The 21,629-nt window shown below is 39.7% G+C and overlaps 1 protein-coding gene across 2 annotated transcripts in view; it reads left to right on the top strand.

The window, feature by feature from the left end:
- Window positions 1-15,093, top strand: part of onecut2 (one cut homeobox 2) — a 43,254-nt gene extending 28,161 nt beyond the window's left edge. For both annotated transcript variants that reach the window (XM_072371437.1, XM_072371438.1), the window contains one exon: window positions 2,895-15,093. In XM_072371437.1, coding sequence (XP_072227538.1) covers window positions 2,895-3,184 — 290 coding nt within the window. In that variant the 3' untranslated portion in view covers window positions 3,185-15,093. The remainder of the gene's footprint in view (window positions 1-2,894) is intronic.
- Window positions 15,094-21,629: the final 6,536 nt, after the last annotated feature.

A 21,629-nucleotide genomic window follows, 5' to 3' on the forward strand; every position in this document is an offset into this window, starting at 1 on the left:
ATTTGTAATCGGAGCGCAGCCTTCTGCACATTCAGAGATCAACAGCGCCACCTGTCAGTAACCATCTGGAACTCTGAGCATTTTTCATTAATCTACCTGCACAAAACAAGGAGAATTAACTCTTTTATGCCCAACAGCACAGTCCCAGACACCTTTTAGATTGGATGCATTTGATGCCGTGTGATGAAACGGTTCATTTCTGTCCACCAGTTTGTATCATGAGACAAAGACAGAGAGCAGTGAAACAAAAAGCTGCAATCTGTCACTGGCATCTGTCGCCAGGTCGCTAAATGCTGTGATAAGAAGCCGAGAGGAGACAGGAGGAAGGATGTCGCTCTGTAAGGGAGCGTGTGTTTACAGCGAGGATAGTTTCCCCTTACATAACAGTTGTGCTGCTGAATTGAGTCCTTAACCTGATTCGTATTGATCAGTTGGGCTCTGACTCGTGCATACTTAATTCAAGGAGGTAATCAAATCAAAGACACCCAGACCTCATGCCCTGCTTCCGTTGTCCTGACTGACTGTGAAACCATAGCAGGAATATTGAATTGACTTGAACTGTATTAATCCCAAAATGGGGAAAAGGATTTTGCAGCAGTTCTTAGTTTATTTTTACGGTTTCATGTCTCAAATTAAAAAACAGATCAAATAGTTCATGTGAATATCGATAAAAACAAAGGTGAAAAGCACTTAAAACCCATCCATCCATTTTCTATACCTGCTTAATCCAATTCAGGGTTTCGGTCATCCGGCGAGAGGCGGGGTGCATCTGGACCGGTCCGCCAGTCCATCACAGGGCCGCACCGAGACAAACGAGACAAATAACCAGCCACACTCACTCCTAGGGACAATTTAGAGTCACCAATTACCCTAACAGGCATGTTTTTGGGTGGTGGGAGGAAGCCGGAGTACCTGGAGAGAACCACACAGAAAGGCTCCAGCCGGGAATCGAACCTCTGCTGTGAGGCGACGCGGCTAACCACCACAAAATTAAAAAAACCCTTCAGGGAAAATATGTTTTGAGTAAACTCTTTAAATCTGGTTTACTGTGGCTGAGAGCTCCATCAGCTGATGTAGAATTTATTCTCTGTGTGGTGAGGAAGCCTTTACTTGATGATCTGGAGTGTGTTCAGAGAGCATTTCAACTTTAGGAGGGAGTCAGGTCATTCGTAGCTTTAAAAACAGTAAAAAGAATATTAAAAAGACATTTTACGGGCTGCTGTTAATTTAATCGTATTTCTCATGGTGGGACTGATTTTATTAGCCGTTACATATCGCTGATGTCACCATCTTCTTTGAATATTTTGAATAATTCACAGATTTCGAATATATTTCTTGTCTTTTCAGTGGAACATCGTGGTAAATAATTTGACTTCAGATAGAACACATCGTGGGTGGTGTTGCATTGTATTTTGTGGTGATTTATTGTCACGGCGCAGTAACTCTCTGAAGGGCTTAATAATAGTTTGTCTGGGCTGTTCCTCTTTCACACCACAGTCACATTATGTCAGACTGTGACACTGAAGTACTGGACTGAGACTCATCTTTCAACGCAGTCTCAGTGGTTCGCGGCTTTAACTCCAGACTAAACACGCTGAATCTTACATTAAATTGATAAAAACAGGTCAGAACTGGAATCACACAAAGTAACTAAATGTTCATGGAGCAGATACACAGATAAAATCTACCCAATTAAAACATGTTGTTTTCTGAGACATTTTTATCTTTTGGCTTTGGGACCAATCCTAAACCTTAACCCTGTGTTGGCTTTTAGTTGCAAGCTTTGGTTCAGATTACATCAGTAATGAAGGAACCTTTGGGAAACCTTGTTGTAGGACATTGTTAAAGTTTGGTCCTATTAAAGGGGAACTCCGGTGTTTAACCTTATTTCTGGCATGAAATACGTTCATCTACTCACCGAGAACAGTTTGGTGAAAGTCGGCGTCCTTCAGAAGATATTTAGATAACTGGAGATCCATATAACGGAGTGAACGGGGCTTAGAGGATGCAGCCTCTAAATAAGGCATTATCTGTCTTTATTTCACCAATACTTTAAGAAGAATGAATGAATGAACGTGTGCTATAGCTCTGTTAGCTCATAGCTGCTGTTATGTGGCTACTTGCAGCTATAGGAGAGCTAACGGAGGGATTTCTACACAGGCACTCTACTGGGACCACTTCATCCACACGCCCCCCTGCAGCACAGTTTATTCACTCCGTGCTCTGTGACAGTCGGCTAACTTCACACAGAGTTTGCTGCTGATAGTTTTGTGCAACATGGCAGGATATTTATCAGATTTTGACGACGTGAACGACAACTTTGAGTAAGATGGACGTTCTTACCGGAGTGAATAAACTGTGCTGCAGGCATCGATGACGTCATCCCAGCAGACGACTCTGTAGAAAGCCCTCTATAAGCCCCCCGATAGCCGCCAATAACAACAACACAGCAGCTCTGAGCTAACAGAGCTATAGCACACGTTCATTCATTCATTCTTCTTAAAGTATTGGTGAAATAAAGACAGATAATGCCTTATTTAGAGGCTGCATCCTCTAAGCCCCGTTCACTCCGTTATATGGATCTCCAGTTATCTAAATATCTTCCGAAGGACGCCGACTTTCACCAAACTGTTCTCTGTGAGTAGATGAACGTATTTCATGCCAGAAATAAGGTCCAGGTTTAAAAATACCGGAGTTCCCCTTGAAAAGTTACTTCATAGTCCTCGTCAACATAACCTTAGGAGAACCCTGCTTGGTGTAAAGAAACATTAGGGAGGGCTCAGTCCTTTTTGTATGCTTTGTAGTTGAAATACAAACAGTAAATCTTCGTTTCTTCACTCTGCCCTTTCCTTTCTCTCTCCCAAACCTTTTCCCTCCCTTATTTTCCTTTGCAGCGTGCAAAAGGAAGGAGCAGGACACAGCGAAGGACCGCAACAACACACCAAAGAAGTCGCGGCTCGTCTTTACCGACCTGCAGCGGCGCACCTTGCTGGCTATCTTCAAGGAGAACAAGCGACCGTCCAAAGAGATGCAGCTCACCATCTCACAGCAGCTGGGGCTCGAACTCACTACTGTCAGCAACTTCTTCATGAACGCCCGCCGCCGGAGCCTGGACAAATGGACAGATGACGGAGCCAGTCCCGGCGCCCAATCTTCGGCGTCCAGCACTTGTACCAAAGCGTGATAGGAGATGACGAGGATAGGGGAGGGTAGGGAAGCTACGGGGAGGGGTCTGGGTGGGTCGGGTGGAGACAAAGCTACGGGGCGGGACTGAGGGTGCGTGTTGAGGTTTTGTCCTGTCGAAGCGAGGCGGAAAACCAAACTTTTTACATTATTTTTGTTCGTCTGTTTTGCTTTTCTTGAGGGTGACAAACTGAGAGAGGGGCTGCTCACTGCCACGACTTGTAGCCAAATCGCCTTTTGCAAATTTATCATGAATCCATAGAGAAGCTGAAGGGTTAACTCATCTTAAAAACATACGAACCTCAGTGGGAGGGGAATAACCTTTTGAATCATAGACTTTCACTGCTGATGTCTCCTTTTGGACAATAGGCTGATACACTAGCCCAAATACCAAAGACTAGAAGACACAACGTATGTTTTCTATTATGCAATATAAGCTAGGAAACAACCAAACAAGAAACCAAGGAAAGCTTTATGACTGCAGAATGTGCTAGAAGCTCTGGGATAAAACATTTTGCTGTGGAAATTTAGTTGTATTTTGACCCTCTAATGTCCAAAGATGCATCAGCTAATGACAGCGTTTTCATTCACAAGTTCAGAGGCCGCACAGCAACATTTCGAAGAGAAAGAACGTCCAGGCAGCTGAGGTTGAACTTAAATCTATTTCTTTTATTTTCTTAGCCAAACCAAAGACACACAAGGGTGCAAAGAGAAAGGTCTACAGTTCATTCCTCTCCTAGGAAAAGTATATTATAACTTAACCAAAAATACAATATTCTACCTACCTCTCTCGGTAAGTTGAGATTTCACTGATTTGCAGATTGAACTGATGATGTAACAATGAGTTAATTATTGCTGTGTACTCTCCGTTTTAACTGAAAAGCCAAAGTATTTTCTCTCTCTGTGATCTGAATTGAAGAGTTAGTTTCCAAAATATTCTATAACCATTTTAAACACATAGTGATTTGACTCTTTAAAGGCGGTAGTGCAGATTCTTTAAGTTAGGAAATGGCTAAATATGCAAGCACAAACACCACACACAAGCATTCACCAAGGCACATGCAAATTCCTCATAATTTGAACAGATATGTAGTACTATAAGCTTTCTCAGCATACGTAGTGTTCAGTGGAGTATCAGTGTGATATATATCAATATATACAATGTATGTGAGCACAATCTTGAAGCACATTTTCTTTGCAATAGAACCGGGGCTTATAGCCAGGCCGAGTGGAATTCACATCTTAGAAAACTCAGGATGCCATTTTTTTCTAAACAGTGGCTGGAATCCATTCGGTGTCTGTCATTACATGCTGTAATCTGCAGGTGTACAAACACACATGTAGACTAACACAGATACACTTGCTTTGCAGAAAGAAACTTTAAAGAGTCATGTCCAAAAGTTCCCACCTTCACCAACACCGTCAACTAAACAAAACTAAGCTCCAGTTTACTCTGGCTTCACACACACATCATTAGTGCAGCCATGGCAACGCATCCACGAGAGCAGCACTTTCCACAAAGCATCATAGCATCAGCGCGAAAGCAGTCATTTTCAACCGCATCTGCCAGCAATACGGTGACGATCCAAAAACAAAAATTAGAATTAGAAAGGCCAAATTTATGATGCGCAAACTCAGAAACGGACCCTTTGACTTAGTCTGCAATGTAGATTTGGCACTGATTCCTGTTAATTGAACTCCTGCAGTCATGTGACAGCCACAACCATAAAATTAAGAAAAAGCTCTCCGTCCCATTGAATTTCCCAAACAGCCCTCCTCCAATACGAGGCTGCATTGACACGGACTTCCCATAATGAGGTTGGCATTGCAAAGCTGACAACTGAAGCCTTTGAATGGTGTTTTGGAAAGTCACCTGAAAGTCAACTGTTGTAAGTAAACTTTCAGAAAATTCTAACCACAGCTAAATCACAGCTGTATTTCTGACTCCATGTTCAGGGTTCATTAATTTATGACTGCTGGTGTGGTTTTTATTCCTATGAACCAGATCCCACACAGCTGTAAAACTTTGATGCTTTTGGAAGCTCTAGCTGCCGTCACAGGAAACCTAAAAATAAAACATTAACTCCCATCGCAACAACACATCAGTTGAACAAATAAACCATCTGAACCCGCGGAGGACGAACTGCCCAGGTGAATCAGGGCCTTTGTAATAGTTAAAGAGGACAATCTAAAGAAGATGCCTGGCAAATTCGTCCCTTCCAGGGGGTCAGTGGGCGAGAAACCTAGAGTACAGGTCTCAACACTGCAATCAAATCATTTAAACCAAGTATTCAGCCATGCATTTTAATGTCAAATTATTTTAAGTCTTGAATATGAGCAAATTTCCCATTAAAAACTCAATTAACAAACTCACCACTTGTTTAGAGAAAAAAGAAAATCAGAGTTTGAGGTCAAAACATGTAGCAGAGTTAGGTGCTTGGTGAAATGGATGGGCAGCCAACAGACTGATGGACTGAGACGCACTAACGTTTTCTCTGGCTCTCTCTGAGGCTGTCGCAAAAATATGTCCAAGCATCCATCCAAACGAATTCGTTAGCACCTCTTTTTTGGTGTTATACTGTCACACTGTACAGCCTTTAAACATGATGTAAATACTAACGCACCCAAAAACCTCAACCGTCATCACCTCCTGCTCTGCTAAAGAAGCCTTTACCATTCCCTTACCCCCCCCCATCAATCAATTTTCACACAAGCTATCAAACCAAAAAGAGAAACAAAACCAAAGCAAAGGCGTCAGTCAGCAGCCCCTTCTCCTTAGAAAACCCAGACTGAATCTCAGTCTGGTTAGAAGCAGCCAAAGGCTTTAAGGACGTTTTAAAATAAAAATGGACACTTGAGACTTTTTCTATTTATTGACAAATCGAAACCAAAGAAAACCTTTTTCTGCACCTAACTGTTCCAACAAATGGAAAAAAACTCACTGAAGATGGAAGAGAATTATTACCAAAAAGATGAAAAAAAAAAAAAAAAAAAAAAAGAGTGTTGGCGATGATGTCGAGGACGACGACGACGAAGTGGAGGAAAGATTGAAGGAAGGATGACATCATGGGAGTAGAAAAGTAGCTTTGTTCTGCCTGGTGTTGTGTCAGGCAGTCTTTAAGGGGAAGCAAGTTGGGGACTGAAAAGGGTAAAACCACACGGGAAGGAGCGAAGAAACAAACAGAGAATGCTGTCACCCATTTTCTTCTCTCCGACCCCTCAAAAAGGCAGAACATTAGTGTGTCTCTCACGGTTGAAGAGTGTCTTTAACGTGTGCCTATGCAGTTTTTCAAAGTAAAAAAACGGTTAAAAGAACAACAAAAACCTCATCAGCTAACAAACCAAAGATTCTCCGTCAACTCCAGTAGTAGTTCTCCCCCCCTCCACCACTACCAAAAGGAAGATGTCTGCTGCAGTTATTTGGCACATACATTCAGCATGATGTTGCTGAAATGTGCTGTGGGTTTTAAATAATCTCCAATAGATGTCCTTCTCTATATGGTGTGTGCAGTTTGAAAGCTAGCTAGCTACTAGCTAGATACTTGCTAGCTAGCGAGCTAGATACTTGCTAGCTAGCGAGCTAGATACTTGCTAGCTAGCGAGCTAGATACTTGCTAGCTAGCGAGCTAGATACTTGCTAGCTAGCGAGCTAGATACTTGCTAGCTAGCGAGCTAGATACTTGCTAGCTAGCGAGCTAGCAAGTATCACATTTTTCTGTAAAGGACTTTCAAAGCCAAAACATTTATATTTTATTTTGATTAGATGCTCTTCGTGCATGGCATCAATGCAGCCGTCATCAAAAGTGATTTTCACCAGGAAACGTGGCCATTATCACATCTGAACCCCCCCTCAACGAGTGTCGAGCATCAGGGGAGAAACATTTTGGAGGTTGGAAAAGCTTCTCACTGGTAGCTTCTTACACAGGTTAAAGTCTACCTCCAAGAATATCTTGCAGTGGTAACAAAAGCTCACAGTTAAAAGTAAAGTCTACTTTTCATCCCAGTTTTAGTGATACGTTGGCATGTCAGAATCAAAATTAAATGTTCTCGTATTAGATTGGCTGTTTGCTGATGACGAGGAAGTGACAGTGTTAATGCTATTTATGATATACAGCTCATACCAAAGATTTTCTACTGCACTAACAGTAGCATACTGTAACTTTTTCTTTCTTTTAAACATAATCGCTACGGATCACTTCCTTTCCCTTACACTGTGTCTGACTTTTTATTTTTCAGTGGTTCGGGTTGTTTTGGGCTAGATCTGGAAGAGCTACCAGTGTGAATTTCTTTCTTAAAAACCATCACAAATGTTATTTATAAGTGTAGGATTTGAATAATATTAATCTGAAGTGACCCAAACGTTACATTTTACGTCAGAGATGCCAAAGGCTGCAGTTGCGAAAGTTAAAGGACAAGGAATAATCCAAAATTATATCTGCTTTCTTTTAGTTTTGGCTAACAAGAAAAAAAGCAATACTTTCTTTGCCCCATTGCTGGAGCAGTTGTCTCACAAAGGAAGTGACGATTGTATGCTAACTGTCCATAGCAAAGGAAACCCTCTTTAGGGGGGGGGGGACTACACTGCTGTACCATCTATAAGACGACAATAAATCAAACAAAACCAAAAAACACCAAGTCCACAACTGCTGAGAGAAACTGCTAAAATATCGGTCAAATAGCTTTATCCTTAGTTTTCTCTCTGTCTTTCTGTATGTAAAGCTTCTAGTCCAAAGAAATACTCCGCCCAGCCTGACCCTGCCATCCTGCTGGCCACGCCCAATGGAGGGGCGTGGATCATGGCTCAGGGGGTGGCGGCCATTTTCCATTCCCACTTGCAGTTCTGTCTGGATGTAATACAGGCTAAACCTGCCAAACCAAAAAAATGAAAAAAAAAGAATAAATAGATAAAAAAGAGAGAGAGAAAACAGAGTACGAGGAAAATGAAACCAAAAACTGTTCCAAAGAGGTTTTCATTGCTTGTTTGTTTTTAAGTACTTAAAAATTATTTGCCAATTACTATTACTACCACTACGGTACTTCCTAGGTTTTTGCAATATGTGATTTTTTTGTCTTCTTTTTTTATTTAATGTAATTTATGTTTTCTTTTTAATTGTGAAGTAATTTAAACGAACAAATTTTGTGGCCAAATCTCCCTCTGAATCCTTTTACCCTCGATGATGATTAGCTTTGCCAAAGTTTACATTGTACGTTTCCTTTTTCTTTCTGTTTGATGCTCTATTTATTTATGAAGTGTTTTAGAACACGCTAGTTTTGTACTTTATAATAATTTAATGTTATTTAATTAGATGTAATTGTTTTCTGATGAATATTTATGAGTATTTAAGAATGTTAGTTGCATCAAAGATGCAGTGCTTATGCCAGGCCTGTTAATTTATTCTTAGTTAGCTTTACTTTACAAAGCAAATGAAATGTTGTGTTATGAATGTTTAGACTTGATTGCAGAACAATGTAGGAATGTCAGATTAGACTCGAGTACTTCTGAATGTCAACACTTGCTCTCACTCTTTAGCCGTTCTTTTTGCCCTGGTAATGATTTTCTTTTTTTATTTCTTGAATGAAAACAATCTCTTGATAATGATGAGCACTGCATCTGCTTTTCTTTTCTTCCCTGGGAGTTTGATGGCTGATATATTTGTTGACTTGTTTTTAATTTCTTCATTGTTTTAACGAGCGATGAATTTCAGATTGATGTTAGTCACTCTTGATCAGGTGAAGTTTGGGCCACATGTTGATACAAACTGACCCACCAAAGATAACTGGAATCCTTGAGAGGCCAATAAACTGTGTGTTTACATCCACGCAGCTCATACCCTGGTTAAGCTCTTATTCTCATATTTATGTGATGAAACATTCGCATATGCACATATTCAAATGCACCTTTTTTTTTTGCCCCACAGACAGATCTCTGCTTCTCTTTCTTCTCTTTGGTTTAGGGTTTTTCTGAGAATAAAGGAACTAATAATTTATTTTATGTGCTACAGGTGATGTGGACGGAAAAATTAAAACACCTTTCATATTCATACCCTCAGGTGCACACTTACACATTTTCTTTATTTTCATTTGGACAAATTCTCGTTTTTTTTCTGTGATTTGGTCCAAGATATAATCAGACCTTTTGGTTCTGAGACTCTTCGTCGGTATAGGAGCTTACCCAGGTTACTGTAACCCGTTTGTGATACACAAATCACACTCAGCACCTCTACAGTAAAGTACCTGCTGCGTTTCCCAGGATGTCAGTCTGTGTGACCGCGTGAATGCAAACACACTAACTTGTTTCGCTCATTAAGGAGGAAAACTGTCCCTTAAAGCTAGCTGCTTCCAAGACTGACTTTGTCTGTGTGTAAAAACGAAAAAATAACAAAAAAACTTTCTATTTCAGTAGTGAGAACCAGAGAGGCTACCTCACTGACTTTCCATTTGTCCTTTTAATCGTGTTGATGAAACCAAAGAAACCAAAGATTTGTTTCCTCTTCAGTACGGTCTGCGCTCAGCTGCAAGCTTTTGTACTCTCTTCTTAATGTTTATGTCACATGTTCTGCTGACTCTTTCTATCTCTGTTTCTCCTGCTTCTCTTGCTCTTAGCTTCCCGTATCGTCTCTTCCTCAAAAAACTATGCGGGTGAAGGGGAAAAGGGACAGACATCACATAGGATCAGGCTAAATTAAAAAAATGCAGATGAGTATCCCTAGATATGAGATAATGACATATCTAGGGTCATTAAAACCTGTTAAACCTGGATAAAGAGCATACAAGCAGAGTTTTAGTATCCAATTCAGCAAAATGTCAAACAACATCGCTAAAGTGAGCATTTAATGGATAAATCAACTGTTGATGGACTAAAGATTAAATTCTAAGTATAATTCAGCTGATCTACATTGACATTGTATGTCACATAAAAATGTAATTAACCTTTAAACTGATGGGAAACAACAAAAACCAACAGAAAAAATATTCACTTTAAAAACATATGACATGACGGTATCAAAGGAAAGTGTTATAAAGGCAAATGATCTCTTACTGTTCTGTTCAGATCTTGTGTCTTCATTATTTGTTCAGGACTGTTTTCAGTTAGACGGCTGGTTCTTACTCAAAGTCCAAGTCCAACTACCAAGCCACAGGGATGCAATGACATAACTTACTTTGTTAAGTGTAATTAGGAGGTCAACAAATACTTTACTGACAAAAATCTATCTCAGATTGTGTCAAAATGTCAAAATTCCTGCTTTTGGCTTTTTACAACTACTTGTTAAGGTTTAGGCAAAACTGTTTCCTTGTCAAGTTTAGGCACTCAAAACTTGGTTATGTGTAGGCAAACATCTTTGTAAGGTTCAAAATATGCTGCTTACTCTCTAAAAACTAGGCTGTTTTGGAAACTATGTTCATCTGCCACGTTAAACCTGCTGCTGGTGGTCAGAGTTGCTACTGAGTCCTGACAAAAGGGCCTTTATTATACTGCTGGAGTGAGAATTAAATTAAGCTTTTTTCTAATATTTTATTCTGGTGATGCAACAATCAAAGTAATACTAACATCCTGGCAGCCACAGTCATAAGATCGGCTAAGATCTTCATGCACTCACTGCCATTTACACTGAGACTAATGGTCTAAATATGGCCTACATGTGGTTGCTATAGTAACACATTTATGTAAAAAAGAAGAAAAACCACTCAGTTGTTGTTTCAGTATCAAATGTCAACATTGCCCTAAATTATGAATTAGTATAACCTCAAGAAAGTAAATATGTTGTATGTGTGAGCTGTTGATGTATCTTTACTCTGCTCTGAAGGCCCTGATGTATTCACGAGATGAAAAACTTTACTCTGAAATAGACGCAAATGACGCAGTTCATGAGTCTGATTACAGCTGTTGGTTGGAAAAGGTTTGTAAAATCAGGCCAAACAACAAATAAGGCTGAGGGGTCACATCATATGCCAACTGCACTACTCCAGATATTTCTTAAATGGATAATTTCGCCACTCCAGCCAGTGGGCTGTGATAATAACAAGCTGATTCTCGTTTAGAACTAGATTAATATTAGTTTTATTGCTAATGCTAATAAATACTAATTCATCGTTAATTTAGAGCTAGATTATTATTAGCTTTATTGCTAATGCTAATAAATGCTAATTTATCGTTAATTTATAGCTAGATTATTATTAGCTTTATTGCCAATGCTAATAAATGCTAATTTATCCCTAATTTAGAGCTAGATTAATATTTGCTTTATTGCTAATGCTAATAAATGCTAATTTATGGCTAATTTAGAACTAGATTAATATTAGCTTTATTGCTAATGCTAATAAATGCCAATTCATTGCTAATTTAGAATTAGATTAATATTAGCTTTATTGCTAATGCTAATAAATGCTAATTAATTGCTAATTTAGAACTAGGTTAATGCTCACCAACAGACGGTGAGGTCGGGTTCTTGCTAAACATGTTATTGGAAGGTGATGAGAGCCCATGAAAACGTCATAGTTTCCAGCGCACGCTCATTACACAAAGCAACAGTGTGCGAAGTAGCTCAGCTACCCAAAACCTCCATTTGATGCCAACACACCAAGAACAGAGTTCCTAAAAGGCTTCACTTTAGAAAAGCGTTTTTAAAAATCTCGTGAGTGGAGGAGACGTGCAAATGCAGAAGAAAAAATTATTTTAGCTAAATATCTGTATTAATGTTAACAGAACCTTAAGCTTGAAACAGGTACAAAACACATTATCAATGTAATAATCTTAATTTTTAAAGCAAATTTGCCTTTTCATAACAGTAGCAATATGCTACTGGAAGCTATACATTCAGTTGTGCCATTGTGCCTCCCTTCTCATAATTAGGGAAACCAAATGGTGAAGACAGAAATCTGTTGCTTTAAGACGTAGGGAGAGCTGTTGTTGAAGAGCATGAGATAAACTGGAATGAGTGCCTTGCTTGAACCAAAGCAAAATCTCGACCTCTCAGTTGTGGTATAAATTTTCTATACCTAAGCTCTGGTGCTTTGCAGTGCAAAGAAATAAGAAATACCAAAGGCTTGCTGACTTTTAATCACTTTTACCTACAATGCCCTTGTTACCCTGGTTATCCCATGATTCCTCTGGAGTTTTTTTGCTGAAGACCAGCTGAGATAAACAGTCTCATGTTTGTTTGTTTCAAACTCAGACCTCCACACATGTAGCAACGAACGAATTTGAAAGGAGCTGGAAACATCCCAACACCACAAAACAGTTGAACTATCTCGTGATTACTTACTCCGAGGCTACAGAAAGTTCTAATTAATGAGAGCTAATGTTTAAGTGAATATCACCATAACAATCTTGGGGGGAAAAAAGGTTTTGGAACCCGATGTATTAATTGCAATAAAGAAATAAATAAAAAGGCTATTTCCACAGTTTCATTGGATAATAAGATAAGATTGACTTCATGGAGCTGCTGTCATGTGACCGAGAAATTAGCAAAACTCCTGAAATGAACACTTTATGCTCCTAAATTGAGGATCTTGAATCATTAGCAAACTGAAGCCTGAGTAGAAAAGCAACTCTTCCCCTTCCTCCCTCCTCTTTTTTCCTACTGGTTGCAGTTTATCAGTAACGGAGACAAACTTGCGAGCGTTGTGCGCAGACCGTGCTTTCTTTACCAAACTGTTGCAGATATACCTCATAGACACTAGTGTTAGGATGATGTTATATTAGCGTATGTCATAAATTATTCACTTGTTCCTCTTTCTTTCTTTTGGTAACTGTAACTTTAAAATGAAACAAATGTGGGTGGAAAAAGCTTTTTTTAAGTTGTGATTTTTTGCGCTAATACCAAAAATGAAAGTTGTTTGTGTGCTTTAGTCTCTTTTTTCCTGATGTATCTCTGTGTCTCTGTGTCTCTCTATCCTATCTGCCAAGGACTGAGGGATCCATCGCTGAAAATCACATCTTTTCTTTCTTTTTCTTTTTTGGTTTTTAGTTTTTTTTAAGGGTTATTGCCCCCTCATGGATATTTTTTGGGATTGGGAACTTTGCTGGAGTGATACCAGAACCTGTCAGTCTCAGCCCAGATTAATATCGGCTACTTTAATACATTCTTTTAAAAACTCAATCATATTTAATTTGATCTTTTTCCGTTACTTTGGAGTCCTTCCCTTCTTGTGATGTAGTACTAGCATCACATTACATAACCCATACAGCAGTTTAAATAGCCCAGATTTTATGCATGAGTATAATTATAAGTAGCTAGCTGTGTAATGCATAGTGATTCTTATTATTGACTTCATCATCATTCTGTCATTTAATTTCCAGCACTGTATGCTGTACACAAAGAATTTGGTTTTGCATCTCACATAAGTATGACCTTTGACCTGCTGATGAAAAAGCTGAGCACGTACTTCCATTTAGATCAGTTGCAGGAAGTAAAGCATTAGCGCCTACAGTGAGAAGTGATCATGAAGGTATTGATGGTTTACGGGTAAATTTGTCAGCTCATTGGCCTTCCTGTGGCCGTTAAATGCAGCGTGATGAATTGGACATAGAATCGGTTCTGACTTGAAATCAAAGCTACTCAGTGGCCACAGCTTGGTTCATCGTTGATGCCTTTTGGCATATCTCGGATTTACTGAAGCCTAGTTTAGCATTTAGTGTTGAAAAGAACATTTAGTGCAGAGGTCTGCAATCATAGCAGAGAGAGGTCAACAAATTTAGCTCAAATACCTCTTTGAACAACACGAGTGACAGAACAAATGGACTAATAAACCAGGAAGTTGTCCATCTGGACTGGACTGAAGTGCTTCGGCATCCAGTCATTTTTACTGTCAAAATAAATCACAACATTTTCTTCAAAGACTTCGCAAATGACCCCAAAATGAATAATAACTACATAGCTAAATGCCAAAGTACATGTCAAACAGTATATGTTAGTTCTTAAGCATAAAGGCCAGTGTTTTGAGACTGAATTTAATTTCAGGCAGTGTTATTGAAAGAAACACAGAGTACTTCCAGTCTTACTTGTCTTCCATTCCTTATTAGCCTCTCTGCTCGTCTGAACTGAAGCACCAATTCCCAAAATGAATAGTCTGACTTTAAAACACCTTATTTTTTTCATTGAAAAGCTTTAATTTGAGGTTGTTTAATTGCCTGTAGCTTATACATTAATGTTGTAAATACTGATAGGAATTTAGCTTTTGTGAACCCCATTACAGTAACAGGAAATATCCTAAAGTGGCTCATGTACAAAACCCTCAAAGTACCATTGGATGATATTTATCCAACCATGAAACACCATGTTTTTTATGAAAAATAATGATAATCTGTGTTTGAGACAACTGGCTAACTTAAAGAACTTCAGACAAATCAGGATAAAATCAGCACATGTTTCAAGATGTAATTTTCACGTAGATGAAGACAAAAGTTCCAGTCAGAACTAAAAAAATAGTTTGATTCTAACATCAGCAGCATCAACAACGAGGGGTCAAAGGTCAAAGTGGCAGATCTGTGGTCTGTTGGGCTTTTGAGCAAAAGTCCAATCGGTCCACTTATTGAGTGACTCCAACACTGTTGTGGAGAATAATAACAGCAGATTCCTCCCAAAAACATTTGACTAAATGATCTAATTTCAGTCCCTTCGGTTTACTGAACTATTTCTGTTACATTCTGCTTCTTATTTTAAACATTTTCTTTCATAGTTGTCATTCAATATCAAAAATCAGTTTCTGTTTTTTGTTCTTTTTGTTCTTGTCCTTCTGACATTTGGTTTCAAACAGAAAAGAGAAGTGACTGAAAACTTGTGGTGTGGAATAAAAACGATGATCAAACATGAAGGAGATATTTGGGGAATTAATGTTGTTCCACTCTATGTATAAAAGAAGAAAAAAATCAATAAAGAAATCACAATGGTCTTATCCATGTAAAAATGATTCTCCTCTTCTTTTGTCTGTAATAGAAAAACAACGATGCAAAACCGCAGGTTTGTTTCATATTTAGGAATTTTAAATTCACACAAACTCAAAAATAAAAGACTTAAACAAAGTGCTAAACACAGAAATTTATACCCCAGAAAATGCCAAATGTGACACACACCTATGACACTGAGCCTGCTGAGCCAGGCTATTAGCCTGATTATGTTATAGCCCAATAATAAATATTAATTTGAATTAAATGTTTAAATTAGTGCAATGGTGTGGTAGGCTATGCAAAAATATATATATATATTTAGACTTTACCTCAGAGTACAGATGAGGCATCATGTTACTTCTAATCATGCAGTTTTTAGCACTGACAGTCGTGGTGGTTTTGAAGCGTTTTATAACCGCGGGAGTTAATTTATGTGCCGTTTGCTTTCACTTTTAGGCTAATTTTTATTGGGAAAAAAGTTGGTCAGCAGATGCTTTCCTTTTTTTTCCTCTTTCCTGCCTGTTTCCTTTTCTGAAAACCTGATTTTGCTTTCTTGGGCATCATCTTCAAGGTGTTGCGCACTGCTGATTCAGCAGAATGACCGCTGATTTCAGCCCGGTGAAGGCGGACTAAACCATTTCATGCAAGGGGGGAGGCTGCCTGTACTCAGACAATATATGTAGGCAAGGACACAACATTCAATCCATCGATCAACCGATTTATTTACCCTAAACGTTAAATCTACATTAGTTAGCAACATTTACTGTGATCCTTAAATTACGTTAATATTTAAAAGGGACAAAAAATTCCAGACTCCTCAAGGCCCCCCGTCACTTGGGACCCTGGTAACTCAGTCCAACTTTTATCGTCCCAGTGTTGCCAGGTGTACGATAATTATCGTATTTGTACGATAATTATCGTATTTGTACGATAATTATCGTATTTGTACGATCAATAATCCCAAAAAAGTCCAAAAATACGATAATTTGACCGTTCTGTAATCGGTTGTAATCAGCCTGTCGGATTTTTTTGTGAACCCTGAAGGCATTTCCATTTCCATGGGACAAGTTTCAAGCCAATCGTGCTTTTCTATGTGAGCTACGAGTGACGTGCTGCGTTTGCCTCAGAAGTTCCTAAAGCCGTGAGTCTGTTAGACGCTATTCAACACGAGAGTGACTAAAGCGCATCAATAAACTTGTCATTTTGGTTATAACGGATGTACGATAATTTCCCTCAAAATACGATCATTTTATGTCTCTGGTACGATAAAACTACATTTCCCACCTGACAACACTGTATCGTCCTCTAAAGTGTCCAGGGTCTGGGAACATTTCACCCTTGACACGGGCTTAGAGGATGCAGCCTCTAAATAAGGCATTATCTGTCTTTATTTCACCAATACTTTAAGAAGAATGAATGAATGAACGTGTGCTATAGCTCTGTTAGCTCATAGCTCTGTTAGCTCATAGCTGCTGTTATGTGGCTACTTGCAGCTATAGGAGAGCTAACGGAGGGATTTCTACACAGGCACTCTACTGGGACCACTTCATCCACACGCCCCCCTGCAGCACAGCTTATTCACTCCGTGCTCTGTGACAGTCGGCTAACTTCACACAGAGTTTGCTGCTGATAGTTTTGTGCAACATGGCAGGATATTTATCAGATTTTGACGACGTGAACGACGACTTTGAGTAAGATGGACGTTCTTACCGGAGTGAATGAGCTGTGCTGCAGGCGTCGATGACGTCATCCCAGTAGATGAGTGTGTAGAAAGCCCTCTATAAGCCCCCCGATAGCCGCCAATAACAACAACACAGCAGCTATGAGCTAACAGAGCTATAGCACACGTTCGTTCATTCATTCTTCTTAAAGTATTGGTGAAATAAAGACAGATAATGCCTTATTTAGAGGCTGCATCCTCTAAGCCCCGTTCACTCCGTTATATGGATCTCCAGTTATCTAAATATCTTCTGAAGGACGCCGACTTTCACCAAACTTCTCAGTGAGCAGATGAACGTATTTCATGCCAGAAATAAGGTTTAAAAACACCGGAGTTCCCCTTTAAGAGAGACAGCGACTAATCATGATTACTTTACACAAACCCCGTTGATAGAAATATTCCTTTAACTGCTCGGTTTCCATAAAAAAGCGCAGAGACGGGACCACAGTTTCGTATTGCTGTGTGTAATTACTACATCTCCCACCCCTTCACTTTTCTTCTTCTCTTCCTGCTCTATTTTGCTGGTGTGTAATCATTCCAGCATCCATCTCCTCCCATCAATCCACCTTGTCAGTTCTCCCCTTTAACCCACCCAGTCCTCCCCCTCTCCACTTTTAATCACTCCCTCCCATCCTCCTGCGCTACGTCTCTCAGTTGCCAAGGAAACGGGAGCCTATTCTCCGACTGTTAATCTGGTGACATTGTCTTTCTATTACCTGTGGGTCAGATGCCTGATAAGGAGGACTGAGCGTGGGAAACCGTTGTAAAATGCTGGTCTTCATTAACACAGCGGGCAGCGACAGAACAGCCTGCAGGGAGAAGGCTTCGGTTTGATTCTCACCAACTTCGATCACATTCAGGTAACAAATGCAGAAATATAAGAGTCTGACACAGCTCAGCATTAACATACTCACCTCAGTCTGAAGAACCATGACTTTAACAACAGTTATTTGAAGCAACTCTTCTTCTTGTTTTCTTCACAGCAAATTTTCATGCAATTGTGCGTATTTCGTACTTTATTGGTCACGTTTCCAATATCCCTCCTTCTCTTTTACATCTGTTGCTTTTTAATCCCCTCACTTCTTCCCCTTACTTTCTTTTTCCTTTCCATTCTATTTTTCTAATTTCTCTTTAACCTGACTCTCTGCTCCGGTCGCTCTGTCTCTTTAATGGTAGAAATCAATGGTTATTCTCTCTGTAGGAGGTCACGGGGTTGCAGATGCTGGCATCCTGGCTTTTCAATTACCAGCAGCCTGCAGTCACCAAAAAACACAGCATGCACTGCTCATCCCGGGCAAAACCCCACCCTGTGAGCTGCAGTCGCACAGTGAAGAATTAGAAATAAAAGAAGAACGTCTGGGATGTTGAAGCGGCAGAAAAAGTTGGAATTGATCTAAAAGAGACGGCAGGAGAAAAGCAGATCAGGACGGACACAGAGAGAAGGAAAAAAGGAGAAGACCTCGAAAATGTCATCAGTCAGTGTTCAAATGTGGACGAGGGTAACTTACTCCCCTGTCACCCCACCACGCCCCAGTTTGTGCTCATCATTTATTAGCATGCATCCTGGGCACAGAGGGTACCCTCAGATAAATAGCAGCTTTGTTCCGATGATTTATCCAGAACCCAAAGATTCTTTTAAAAAAAGAATAATTAGAAGGTAGATGGATGAATTATTAGTCATGATTAAACTTCAACCAGTTAGATCAAACAAGTGGAGCCATGAAGAACCATCTGGATCACAGTTAAAGCAGCGAGTTATCCCAACCTTTGTGTGTCCAACTTAAACGAATAGGCAAGGAGCCTGACAGGATGTTTAAAATAGGACATGAACTCAGCTGCTTAGCTAGGAAAGGTATTTGCACTGGAGTGCAAAGGACTGGGAGACAATTGGGCAAATAAACTAAGCAGCATTAATATGAGGAAGAAAAAGCATTTTGCCCCATTTTGGAGCTTATTGTTAGCTTTGATGTTAGCTATAATGTTTGGATACAAGCGTCTGCCACATGCACAAATGGAAACAAAATCAGTTGGTATATGCCTTGTTAAAGTGGCCCATGATGTGTGGTTACTGGCCCAAATGGGGAGGGGAAACACAATAAAGTTCATCCTCCTCTCAGTTATAAGGTTTACAAATCTGAAAAATCATCTGTTTTATACCAGGTTTAATACTTAGTTAAAACTACCACAGATGGGACATATTACACTGTCTTTATTTATTAAAAGGGAGAAAAAATGAAGAAATGTGTGAAAAATAGGTGCAGACCATGATTCATGATTCCAAACAAGCCACAATTGTTCATTATCTGTAACTTTTAACATGCTAAATGAGACCTGTAGACTCTTAGATTTAGTTTTTTGTGTCATCAAGCAAAACATTTTAACATAATGCATTTCAATAGTCTTTTTTTTGTTCTTCCAGCACATCGTGTGTGTTTAGCTGAGCCCATGATGCTTTCCTCAGCTGAACCGCTGTGTTCTGAATGCTAACCTCAGTGGCTAAAGAGGTCTTTTAAGGGTGTGTTTAAATTCACTCATTTTCTATGTGATGTATTTGCTGAAAAGAATCTGAAAAGACATTTGTTTTCCTAATGAGATGGTATAACAAGTTTATAACCCGGGCATTGATTGAATGCTAACCATCGCATGGATTAATTTTGAATGAGCAACTTACAGGGAGAGTATAGGGAGTAATAAGGAGAGTATTGCTGATTGGGTTTTAGTAAATTTTCTAGTTTCAGATCATTCCTCTGACATGAATAGAAACACAGTTTGTTACAGACTGAGAAAATGTGACTTCAATATAAGAAATATATAGTATAGAAAACAACAAAAGTCTTTGAAAAGGAGAGTGGTGATGAAAGGAGGACAAAAGGAGTCAAAGGAGAGGAAAGAAAGGTCAGAAAGGGAAGAGAGCTCAAGAGGAGCAGAGAAAGGTGACAGGGCAACAAAAGATAAAAAGAGAAGATGGAGAGGGCAGGAGGAGGAGAAATAACATGAAGCAAGAAGACCAAACAGGAATACAAAAAGGTAAAAGAAAACATGAGAGAAGAGGAGAGGGATAATGGATGAGAAGGCGTGTGAAGGAGGTAAGAAAAAGAGTAAATTATCAGGAGGAAGAAGGATTAAATCATCCAGGGACAGAAAGCATGAGTATGAATATGTAGAGAGATGTGAAGATGGGAAATGTTGAGATGAAGAGATGTAGAAAAGGAGAGAAAGAAGATGGTGAGGAGAAAAGAGCTAAATGAAATGAAAGATTGTTGCTGGCTCAGGTGAAGGAGGAGGAAGGGAAGAGAAAAAGAGGGGAAAAGGGGGGAGGGGGCGGCTCAGCCGGCCGCCCTCTGGGGTTATTGGGTCGTGGACAGCCAATCTCTCTCAGCTTAATCAACAGCAGCAGAGGTGATTGCAACACCGCAGGGGACTGCTGGGAAAAAAGATGGAGGGAGGGAGGGGAGATGAGGGGATGTGCAGAAGGAAGAGTTAGGAAAGAATGGGAAGGTGTGGAGGTCGAGGAGATTGGAAAAATTAGGGTGATGACGGGGGGTGGGAAGATGGAAGACTGGAAAAGATAATGGAGTGAAATGAAAGGGGGAAGGAAAAGAGGCAGAGGAAGAAGGAAGATGTGAAAAAGAGGTGAGAAAATTATAGAGAGACAGGAGGAGAAAACATGAAGAGAGATGAGAGGTAAAGAAGAAGGAAGGAAAAAGGGCAAAAGGCCTGGGAAAGAGAGAAAGAGGGAGGAGCGTTAAACAGAAGCAGGTAAATGATGGAGGTGGCAGAAAAGAAAAGGAAGAGGTGGGAGGAAAGAAAGTTGAATGGGAGGAGAAAGAGGTGGAGAAGGTGGAGAGAACAAAAGAAAATGGTTGAAATAAATGAGAAACAAAACGTGGAGTTTGGAAAAAAATAAAAGAGGATATAGGATGAAAAATGGCACATAATGAAGAGAAGTAAAGTGAAAAAAAGGAGGATAAGGAAGAAAACTACAGAAAAGCTGGTTTTCATTCAACAGCGAAGCAACTCTGAAGCGAAATGTGAATTAGAAAGTTTTGATTAAGCAGTTTGAAGAGAATAAACTAAGTTGGGTTAGGCTTTATCGGTCTTTATTTCACCAATACTTTAAGAAGAATGAATGAATGAACGTGTGCTATAGCTCTGTTAGCTCATAGCTGCTGTTATGTGGCTACTTGCAGCTATAGGAGAGCTAACGGAGGGATTTCTACACAGGCACTCTACTGGGACCACTTCATCCACACGCCCCCCTGCAGCACAGTTTATTCACTCCGTGCTCTGTGACAGTCGGCTAACTTCACACAGAGTTTGCTGCTGATAGTTTTGTGCAACATGGCAGGATATTTATCAGAGTTTGACGACTTTGAGTACGAGTACCGGAGTAAATAAGCTGTGCTGCAGGCATCGATGACATCATCCCAGTAGACGAGTGTGTAGAAATCCCTCTATAAGCCCCCCGATAGCCGCCAATAACAACAACACAGCAGCTATGAGCTAACAGAGCTATAGTACAGGTTCATTCATTCATTCTTCTTAAAGTATTGGTGAAATAAAGACAGATAATGCTTTATTTAGAGGCTGCATCCTCTAAGCCCCGTTCACTCCGTTATATGGATCTCCAGTTATCTAAATATCTTCCGAAGGACGCCGACTTTCACCAAACTGTTCTCGGTGAGCAGATGAACGTATTTCATGCCAGAAATAAGGTCCAGGTTTAAAAATACCGGAGTTCCCCTTTAATGGATGTTAAAGAATGCAATATATATATATATATAACTACCATTTTTTAACAAGATATCGTCCAAGATAACCAACTACTGCATGGTGTAT

The sequence above is a fragment of the Leuresthes tenuis genome, unplaced genomic scaffold, assembly GCF_036924035.1.
Source record: "Leuresthes tenuis unplaced genomic scaffold, fLeuTen1.0.hap1 SCAF_19, whole genome shotgun sequence".
NCBI classification, from domain to species: Eukaryota; Metazoa; Chordata; class Actinopteri; order Atheriniformes; family Atherinopsidae; genus Leuresthes; species Leuresthes tenuis.